The sequence below is a fragment of the Calypte anna genome, chromosome 28, assembly GCF_003957555.1.
Source record: "Calypte anna isolate BGI_N300 chromosome 28, bCalAnn1_v1.p, whole genome shotgun sequence".
Lineage (NCBI taxonomy): Eukaryota > Metazoa > Chordata > Aves > Apodiformes > Trochilidae > Calypte > Calypte anna.
Window position 1 is genome coordinate 2,247,001 of NC_044273.1, and position 10,359 is coordinate 2,257,359.

Sequence of the window (10,359 nt, forward strand, 5' to 3'; positions counted from 1 at the left end):
GTAGGAAATGCCAAAGTTTAAATCAGTCAGAATCACTTTGTCATTACTTTCTGTAGATGAAGGAGTGTGTAGCTTCTGAGCCTGGTGAGAGTAAAAGGAACAGGAGCTTTTCCTCAAGTGCCAGTGGACAAGCAGAATCACTTCACAATTTTTATTTCTTGACAGCTTTTATAAAACAAAATTCCTCTTGAATCAGACAGTTCAGAAAACATTTAATCTTCTGCATGCTAGTGATACATCAGGTGGCAGCAGAGCAGGATCTGCAAAACCAGACAGCTGAGTTGTCAGGTAGAATTCCTGTTTTCTACTGAAGGGGAGGGAAACTCACAAAATTAAGGCACTGTCAAAACCACGAATCATTTGACTTTTTGCAATGGCTTTCACCTGCTTGGATACAAGATTTTTTTTTTAATTAACCATCAATTTCAACAATGAACAAGGACACACAAAAAATCAAACTGCTGTTCTTCAATCTTCCTTTTTATATTCCCAAAGATGACAGCTGCAAACCTTACTGGTAGGGATGGCAAACTGGTGCTGAACTGGAAGCCCAGTGCCACGTCCCTCTGCGTGCCCTTTTCACCACAGTCACCCTTGGTGATAAAAAAAACCCCAACAAGTTCTGGCCTTTGGGGTGCAGTGCTAAAGATGACACTTTTCAGAACAAAATCAGTTATAAGAACAGCTTCCAACTAGTCTACAAGCCAGGATTCACTGCTCAGAATGTGAACACACTTGATACTCCTCCCTGAGCCACGCTTTTCATACTCTTAGCATTCATATCCAGAGCATTTCAGGTTCTTCTCAACTCATTGACACAAACTGCTTTCACAGACCAGTAGTTTGGCTAAAAAGGACCTAAGAGGAGGATAGATATTGTCAGCTGGTGTGCTTTTATCAGTCCTTTAAAGTGGTTTAGTTTTTTTTTTTCTTTAAATCAGCTGGTGTGAAATTTGCCTCTTCAGCCTTTGGATCTTTCTTTAAGATTATTGGAAATGTTCCTTCCTGTGTCCAGCAAGTGCTCAGGCTGCCCTGCACACCCAAATCACAGCTTCAAGCACAAGCCAGCACGTGGCTGTGGGCTTAGGACCAGGCTTAGAAGGAGCCAATTCTCTCCCTAAAGATGCAAAGATTTTAAAAAGCCAGTTTCAGGTCCGTTAATTAGATGACCTGGCAATCATAAATAAATAATATAATAATAATAAATACTTATTTACACTCACACAGCCTTCCTGTATCCCACAGGCTTACAAACAAACCAGAACCATGCTTCTTTCCTAGTTAAATATGATCAGGTTTGAGGTGGGACACGTTATTATTAACAACGTGCAGCAGCTCTACACAACAGTTTAAAATAACAGCAGTATCAGTACATAGCACTCAGAGCACTTCACAGCTTCAAAGCTCTTGCAAACACAAGCTTAGTTAAGTGACAGTGTTCTAGCCATTAAGAATCAAGAGGGAATCTGGGTGACAAAAACCAGAGTTTGGCCAGGACACCAGAGTTGATGTCCTTGTTGCATATAAAATGCCAGAGTAATTGGAGATAAATGCTGATGTGGGAGCTGGGAGAAATGAGGCTCATGTGAGCCCATTTAATTCCTTGAGTATGAAATCCAATTTCCACATTGACTGTTTCTAAACTGTTTGTTGGTTTGGTAGACATCAGGAAGGTCAATGAAAACTCAAAGGAGCTTAGGAGTTGCAGGAGCACAAACCACGACCTCCATTTAGAAAGAAACACACTGAAAGAGTTTACACCTATTGGAAATGCTGCATGACAATTGCTGACAGCTTGGGAATTGGCACCCACTTTTCTTCCTGGCACAAACCTACAAATCCCTGAAAATATGATCAGAATAGAGAGACAGAGACCAAAAAGCAAGCAGCAGCACAGAGAGCACAAATGAAATTCAGGGACCCGCCCGGCAGCATCTTGGCTTCCACCTCTCCTCTGGAGCCTGAGAGAAGGTCTGGAGGATAAAGGAGGTCACAGGTGGCTTTGAGACTCAGCTCTGGAAGAATTTTCTTGGCCTGTTGACTGTGGAGTCGTGGATTATTTTTTTTTATTCAGCTTTTTTTGCTTTCCGTTTCCTTGTGCCTTCATTTAGCTCCTCTTTGGACTTGGCAGGAGGAGGTGGAGGATGGGAAACCTCGTGGGAGGCTCCGTGGTGATCGTGGTGGTGGCTGCTGTGTCCACTGGAGACAGAGCCAAAGAAAACAGGGCAGATGCAGTTCTCCACTGGAGTAAAAGGTGAGGCATGAGAGTGAGTTGCTGTCATGAAAACCTGCCAGGCAACAGGGAATACTTCAGGTTAAAAAAATAACACCAGCTACGAAATGCTAACCAGTAAAGAGCATTCTGCTCACCCCAGCTAAAAGTCTTGTGGCTCTATCACAAGGATCTCCTACCATACTGCCTAGATGAGTGAGAATTTATGCTATAACTTCCTCAGCAGATCTTTCCTGGTGCCTTCAGGGGGGGCTCAGGAAGGAGAACACCCCCAGTGTCACTCTGAACCCTTTCTCTGATTCTGTAGCATGGTTAGCAGCCAGCCTGCTGTAAACTTACCTTGCAAACTATCATGAACATGCTGAAAAAGAAGATGAGGTTGGCTTCAGAGATAGGGAGCCAGTGAGTTTGTTGCAGAGTGAAGAGGATTGTGCCATACAGACTAGCCTTTGTAGGGCTAGAAGAGAAATAGAGAAGTTTTCTAAGAGGTTTGCATCATTTGCATCCAGTCCCAAATAGCTTTTTTTAATTCCATTCTTGGTCTGACAGAGAGAATCCCCTGGCTTCCTACTTACAAGGACATTTGAAGAACTTCATTCTTTTCTGGCTTCCAGACCCCACGCAGCAGTTGCTCAAAGTTGGACATCAAGGCAACCCCAGAACCTATGAAACAGTAAAAGTGAGCAGCTTGAACTGCCACACCAGAGATCTGTCTTTTCTAGATCCCCAAGGGGTAAGGACAACCTAAGGAGAACAAAAGGTTCATGACATTCTTCCCAAATGTAAAAGAAGTTAGCCTGAAAAAACCAGAGCAGGGAAAGGGTGTTTGCCTCTCTTCCATTTCCTGCTGCTCAAATACTTGCTCCAAACAAAAGCTAAAGGAAAACTGACTGGGCTGTTTCAACACTGACAACCCCCTGAAAAGATGCAGGTGAGGACAACGACAGTAAAAGCTGAGAAAGAAGGAAGAATTCCTGAATTCTACACCCATATTTGATAGCAACTCCAGTTCTTCAGCCCTCCATTAAAGTTAGATAGTGACTCAACTGAGAGCCATTCTGCAATCTGAATAAATACCTGTCCTCTAGGGAGCTTGATTGATGGAAGCCAGCTGACCACAGCCACTAACCAGCCTGTGGTCACCTTAAGCTGCACTCCCAGATTCTCCTGACCCTCCCCACAGGGCTGGGTGCCTCTCTCCTGCATTCAGAGCATCTCATGTTTCACCTTTGACCCATCCAGTTGCCATCATGATGAACCAGCCGTGGTGGTACTGGTGATGAGCGTGGTGGACCCCAGCTGCAATCTTGCGAACTCTGACCACCTCCTTCATTGCCACGAAGATCAGTTTCACAGGCAGGAAGCTCACACACTTGTAGAAGAGGTTCATGGGGCAGAAGAAGATCAAATACCTGGAATAAAACCACGAAGAGTTTAAGGACCCATTTTTCTGTCCCCATCTGGGACGGAAAGAGAGGATTAAGAGTGTTAGCCTGAATTATGTCAGAGAGAAGGAAATGCAAAAGCACCTACAACCCGTATGTTCTGAGTAAAATTAACTTGGAGTAATTGTGCTTTGTATATGCACATTTCACTAAAATAAGGAATAAAATGCCCCCAAACCTCCAGTGTCTGCCCCTCCCCTACTCTCTGTGGCACCAGCACTGCAAACGCTGCTTTTGCGGTTTGGCCACAGCTCAGCTAGGAATAGAAATGCCTGGCCTGGACCCAACCCTTACAATCAGAGCACTAAACAACTGCTCAGAGAAACTGCAAACTACAACTAGGAGTACAAAAAACCACCTCTCCCCATCTCTGCTTCCCCCAGTTAATCCAAGCAAGACAACCAGACCGTGTGTCACACAAACACCTCCCTTCACCCCGATGGTTTCATACGCAGCAGCTCCTGCTTCTGACTCAGGTGAGCAGAAAACTCACCAGACTGCTGTGGCCAGGATGACACTGGAGTTGTTACTGAAGTAATCAATGGGTGAGTGTCCAAGTAACAGATCAGCCAGGATGTAACTTCCAAAGCAGTGGAGCATGGCACAAAGCCAGGAGGCAAAAGGGCTTTTCCGAGACATCTCCACGGCTCCTGTGAAGCAAATTCTAAATTAAAAGACACAGCTGGCAAAGAAGCAGAAACTTCAAGACCCTCTTAAGAAAGAGGCTTGGGGTGCATGTTCACCAACAAAATAAGTCAAAGAAAAGCCCTTTTAAAACAAAATACAAAGTCCTGTATTCTGTGAAATTGGAATAAGTGCCAGATATTGTCAAGAGATGGGATTCATGATCACAGCTTGCAGGCCCCCCGTAAGCTTCCAAATTAACTGAGTCATTAGCAGGTTAGGAACTGGCTAAGAGTTCATCTCCTGTATTTGCTGCTACTTACTGCAATCAGAAAGAACATTTTTTTTTCCCTTGAAATCAATGTCTTTACAGTCTAAAAATAAAATGCATACTAGTACCATTCTCTCCATTGCTTCAACCTAGGTGCCCTCTAGAATTCATGAACAATCTGTTCAGCTCTTTCATTCATAAGATAACCTGTAAAAATAGAACAGTCATTCTTAATCTTTATTTGAAAGAAGAGGATTTGAGGATTCTCCCCTGCTCCTGTATTACTTTGGAAATGCCCTTTGAAAATACAGCTATTAAAGCAGTGTTACTATCTGGGTTGCATTAAGGCCTCCTCCCACAACCTTCTATTGCCCTTTTTTTTATTTATTCCTCTAGGAATTTTCATCCACCTCTGTACTTCTTCAAGGAAGTCTCCCAAGAACATCAGTTCTGTCAGATTGTTTCATCACCACCAACTGCTCCAGAGTCCTTCGTGCAGTGTTCCAGATACCAAACTCTGTTCAGTAAGCCAGTAAGAGGGAGTCAAAAAAGAGAAGGCTAAAAATGTTAGGTCAGCATCACCAAGAGTGGCCTACCTTAAACAGCAGTGTGTGAATCAGCAGATGCTACAACTATGTCATGCTCTGCTATCCTCAAAGACATCTGAACCAGCTGAAAACACAGGGGAAGCAAGACAGCTGCAAGAGCCATGATATGGAGCTGGTTCTATAGGAATCTTAAGTTTAGCTTGAGGCTTAATTTTAGAAACACTTGTTTTTCTTTGGCTCCACATGCTGTCTCCAAGGAGGAAACACGACATTACTGTCCTGACACTGATCTGCAGCCTAGGAGCAGTGTGGGAATCAAGAGAAAAGTACACCCCAGATTTTTCCAAACCAAGTGGATTACTGGGCTTACATATTTTCCAAAGCTCTTTTCACAAGGGTTGCCTGTTAACTGTGCTGTTCAGGCCTTAATGCTGGAAGACAGCTTTGTGCTCAGGCCTCAAAACTTCTGTTTACATGGAGTTTAAATAGAGCAGTTTGTAGGTTTTACAGCACTGGAGGATTTCCAAATCATACCAAAGTGTGGTGGGGTTTTTTTTCTCCTCAAGTCACCGGGCACTTACACTGAAACTATTGAGGACAGAGCACACCAAGTGCACATGCTACCAAAAATACCAGAGCAAAGGAAAAGACCAAGGCACCAGTGCAGAAAGGGAAAGCTCAGATGCAGATCTATCGATCTTTGCAAGATAAACCCAAGAGAACAAACGAAGCAAGGTCAGTTAGGGTGCCGGAGACCAGATTGGTCTGCAAGGTGGGGAAAAAATCATGGTTTTACTTGCAGCTTTTTTGTATATAAATAGAAGGCAAGTATTGCCAAAAGAACAGAAAAGCCAAAGAACTGGATAGAAACGTTAACGCAAATTCCTGGAATAGCAGCAAAGAAGTGACTGAGCTCAAATACTTCGCTGTTGTCGGAAACCTCATCTTCAATGAAACGCAAGGTTGATTTTTCAAAGGCAGAGAGGCTTAATTCTTCTCTTTTCTGCTCTGCATTTGGCCACCCGTGTCAGAACCTCTGAAGAACCAACGCGGAGAGGCTCCGAGCCCTGAATCCCCATCACGCACGCAGCACCGCGGCTGCTTCGACAGCAAAAACCCGAGAGGTACGGAGCAGGAAGGCACAAAAAATGTCACGTTTGTGCCTCAGAAAACACCCCAGGAGTGTTACCGCTCCTCCCCGGCAGCCCCCGTGTCATTCACCGCCCTTCCAGCGCCGCTTCCCCCCCTCAGCCCTCCCCCGGCCCCTGACTGACGGGGCCATCGCCGGGACGGGCGGCCAAGGACGCGGGGGCCGCGCTCACCTGGTTCGTACTTGAGGTAGAGGACGGAGACGATGAAATACGCGGTGTCGAAGAGCGGGAAGACGGGCAGGGCGGCGAAGGCAGCCGCCAGCTCCCCGAGCTGCAGGGCCCCCGCCAGATCCATGGCGCCGCGGTACCGGGCACCGCCGCCCGCCCTTCCTCCCTCCCTCCTTTCTCCCCTCCCTTCTTTCCTTCCTCCCTCTCCCTCCCTTCTCTCCCTCCTCCCTTCTCCCCTCCCTCCCTCCGCCGCTCTCCCCGGTCCACCCCCGGCCCCGCCTCCGGAGGGGCGTCCCGGGGCGCGGCTTCGCTTCTACCGGGGCTGCGGTGGCGGCAGCGGCACAACCCCGACCTGTGGGGCGGTTCTTTTGCCGGTGCCGGTTCTTTCTCCGCTGCCCGTGGGAGGATTTCCCCTCCCCTCTTCCCCTTCCCCGGTGCTCGGAGCTCCCTGGTGCCGGTGCCGCCCCCGGGCAGCGCAAGCGCCGCTCCGGTACGAGCAACTCCCGCCCTTTCCGCTTCCGCCAGCGGAGCCGCCGCCATGATCGGGGATCTGCTGCTCTGCGGGTACCGGGGACGGGGACCGGGGAGAAGGGGGGGGATCCGGGAGAGCCCGGTCCGACCCGGCTGTGTCTGACGCCGTCTCTGTCTCTCCCGTAGGACGCTGCTGGTGAACGCCGGGGCCGTGCTCAACTTCAGGCTGTGAGCGGGCGGGGAGGGTGAGGGAAGCGGTGGGGTTTGGGAGCACGGGGGTTTCCTCCTCCCTGACCCTAACCCTGACCCCCCCTTGGCTGTCCCGCAGGAGGAGGAGAGACACGGAGGGATTCGGCGAGGAGTCGAGGGAGCCCACGACCGGTAACGGAGGGGACCGGGAGCCGCCCTACCCACAGAGCAGCCCTCGGGGCTCGGGAATACACCCAGGAACGGGAGTTTGCTGAGGGAAAATCTTGGTTAAAAGAATTTTCAAGGCTCCAGAGTGCAATTCGAGCAGCGTTTTGTTTGGATGTGAATCATTCCGTGGCTGAAAGTGCTCGTTTGTAACATTGCAACCTAAAATTTTCCTCCGTGGTGTTTGCACGCAGGGGTGACAGCCCTAAGAGTTGGTCCCAAATTGGTGATTTGAGAAGGGACACAAGAAAGGGACACAAGACACAGGAAAGCTGGAAACTACACCAGAGAGTTGTCCTTCCCTTCTTAATAGTGTGACCTCTCTTTATCAGCTGTTGTTGGTTTTCCTTTGTAGGGATGCACTGAACATAATCCAGCTCATACACCTAAACCTTCAACTTTCAGTTTTGTGTTCTCTAAACCTTTTTTTGTTTGTTTTATTTTTTTTTTGGGGGGGGTGGGTTTGGTTTTTTTCTATGTCAGAGTTGATCATGTTTTTCAGGCAGTGTTGAAAATGCCCCTTGTCAGCCTGCTGGGTATTTTCCACACAAAGGGCTTCTTCTCTTGATTTTTTTTTTTAGGTGACAATATCAGAGAGTTCTTGCTGAGTCTCAGATACTTTCGAATCTTCATTGCCTTGTGGAATGTCTTCATGATGTTCTGCATGATTGTGTAAGTAACACTGTGAAGCAGCTTGTCATTTATCTCTAGTCATCCATTTTGGGGGTTTGCTTGCAGTTCTGTTTCTTTTTGCATCTCTTTCTCTCCTGCTCTGGTTCATAATTCATTTGCACTTATTTCAGTCTTCAAAGAGGCATTGGTTGACCTCAGTTTTTTGCTAATGTGGGCACTTGTAGTGCATGAAAATGTTCTCTGTTAGTGTGAGTCATGTAGCCTTAGAAATAATGCTCCTTGTGAGTCTCTCAGATAAAGCATAATTTCAGCCAGCATTTAAGTTTAACTTTTGGGATGGTTTTAATTCTAGAGGGGAAGAAACCCATCAGGTAAAAGCTTGGAATCAGCTATGAGAACAGTCTGTGGAAACACCAGGTTTTAGTTCTGACAGGCAGGATGCTTTCCTTCCACTCCTGTAGCTCTGAGGTGTGGGCAGCACAATGTGTGAGCTGGGAGGGCACTGGTGTGACTGTGAACCTGGTTCTCATCCCCTTTGTTTTTTCTTCCCTGTTGCACCCACCAGGTTATTTGGATCTTGAAAGCCATCCACGAACATGTCTGTCAGCTTGGAAGAGACTTTTGGCTGGAAACATAACTTTTCTAAAAAGTCAAAACATTCTCCTGCTTTCCAAACACAGCCCTGGGGTGGTGGCCTGTTCTTCACCAGCTCCTCACCTGCTCCAGGGACAGGACAATTCCATCCTCTCCACTTGTGTCACACCGTGGGGCACGTTGCTGGAAGGGGGGGGGGGCTCAGCTGTTAGGCCCCTGAGACCAAAAATCTTCCAAGTAAAATGATTTTTGAAATAAAAAGAACTTTAAATTGGTTTTGTTAGGCTTAGAGTGCCCCGGAGTGCAGATTTGGAGTGTGGCTGAAGCCCAGAGTCTTCAGACTCTGCGTTGTTTATCACTCCCAGCTCCTGACATTCTGCTGCCCAGGCTGCTTGGAAGTCACACTTGAGTCTCATTTTTATAAAGCTGAGCAGAATATTGGTGTAACTTCTCACTATTCCCTTCAGTTTTGTTGGAGAAATAGGAAAGGAAATGGGATTCTTGCTGTTTCTCCAACAAAATGCTTTTAAAATTAAAATTTCAAAGATTTTTTTTTTCTAAGCCATATGTAAAGGGATTTTGGATAGGGAAAAATAGCAAAAATAGTTCTATAAGCCAATCCTAAGGAATGGTTTTGGAAGAAATCTTGGATTTGGTTGAATAAAGTTGTTCTATTTAAGGGTAAAATGTGTATTTGATGCTGTGTTCACTCTGTTACAGGAGAAATGAATCCACTATTGGTGTGTTTTGAGAAATAGTAACTAGGTTTGTAATTGTGTCTGGCTTCTTGTGGTATTTTTGCTTCTGTTCAGTTACCTCTTGGACCAGCAACTTTTCTCCAGCATCACAAGTGCTGGGTATGTTAAATCAATCTGTGAATTAATAGCAGAGCTTCCTCAGCTTCAGTTATTGTAGCTGACTGTTGAAAGTCCTTATTTAAATGATTCCAAGGCTCAGGTTTTGGCAAATCCCCTGTATTTTATGTGGATGCAGTCTCTTGGGCACTTGCAGCCCAAGAGTTGCCCTCTTTTCCATTACCTGAAGTTTTTCTGCTTCCTTTTGGGGAAAGATACTGAGGGAAGGTGCCTTACTAGGGGCTTCTTGAAACCTGATCTCCTTCTTGGTTGTTGTTTCTTCCAACTCATTGAGAGAAATGAGGTAAATGAAGAACTCTAGTTTTGTAGGGGTAGCTCTGCCCAGATTAACAGTTGGTAGTTTCTAATTGTATTTTCATTATTTTCAGAATGGGCAAGGCAGCAAAGTTCTGCTTGGTAAAAAAAATTTTATCCCTAATATCTTTCTCCAGAACCCATTAGACTGGTTACAGATTAAAGGCCCTTTATTACCTCCCTGCCAGCCTGAAGCAGGGCACATACCCAAGGCATTATGCCTGAAACACCCAAACAGCCACGATTTATCCCCAATATTTATCTACTTAAACCCTTTCTCCCCACACCACTTGGTCCCATCAGGTGTCTGGGGCCACCAGGTACCACCAGGTCTGGATGGAGCCTCAGAGGCAGTCAGGATCACTTCCCCCCCTGAGCCTCCTCACCCCAGCTTTGCTTCCCCCTTTATCCCCCTCACTCTGCCCTCATTTCTCCCTCCATCCCCTCATCCCAGCCTCGCTTTCCCCCTCACCCCAAGCTCACTTTTCCCTCCATCCCCTCACCCCAGCCTTGCTTCCCCTCTCACCCTCCTCACCCCAAGCTCTTTTCCCTTCATTCCCCTCACTCTTCCCTCATTTCTCCCTTCATCCCCCTCACCCCAGCCTTGCTTCCCCTTTGACTGCCTCACCCCAAGCTCA

General features: G+C 46.7%; 2 protein-coding genes across 3 annotated transcripts; one reads left to right on the forward strand and one right to left on the reverse strand.

Moving 5' to 3' along the window:
* Positions 1 to 118: 118 nt before the first annotated feature.
* Positions 119 to 6,670, reverse strand: TMEM38A (transmembrane protein 38A). Of its 2 annotated transcripts, XM_030466150.1 has the most exons (7): positions 6,444 to 6,609; positions 4,702 to 4,780; positions 4,172 to 4,328; positions 3,461 to 3,645; positions 2,809 to 2,896; positions 2,573 to 2,690; positions 119 to 2,288 (listed from the first exon to the last, which is right to left on the reverse strand). In XM_030466150.1, the coding sequence occupies exons 3-7, from the start codon at positions 4,315 to 4,317 to the stop codon at positions 2,067 to 2,069; spliced, it is 759 nt and encodes a 252-aa protein (XP_030322010.1). In that variant the 5' UTR covers positions 4,318 to 4,328; positions 4,702 to 4,780; positions 6,444 to 6,609; the 3' UTR covers positions 119 to 2,066. The 2 variants fall into 2 exon arrangements, with proteins under 2 accessions (XP_030322010.1, XP_008491790.2); XM_008493568.2 differs by lacking the exon at positions 4,702 to 4,780 and having other exon boundaries at positions 6,444 to 6,670.
* Positions 6,671 to 6,707: 37 nt separating this feature from the next.
* SMIM7 (small integral membrane protein 7) lies at positions 6,708 to 9,239 on the forward strand. Its single transcript, XM_030466151.1, has 5 exons — positions 6,708 to 7,004; positions 7,098 to 7,139; positions 7,240 to 7,292; positions 7,907 to 7,997; positions 8,524 to 9,239. Exons 1-5 carry the CDS (start codon positions 6,979 to 6,981, stop codon positions 8,537 to 8,539), a joined length of 228 nt encoding a protein of 75 aa, XP_030322011.1. The 5' UTR covers positions 6,708 to 6,978; the 3' UTR covers positions 8,540 to 9,239.
* Positions 9,240 to 10,359: the final 1,120 nt, after the last annotated feature.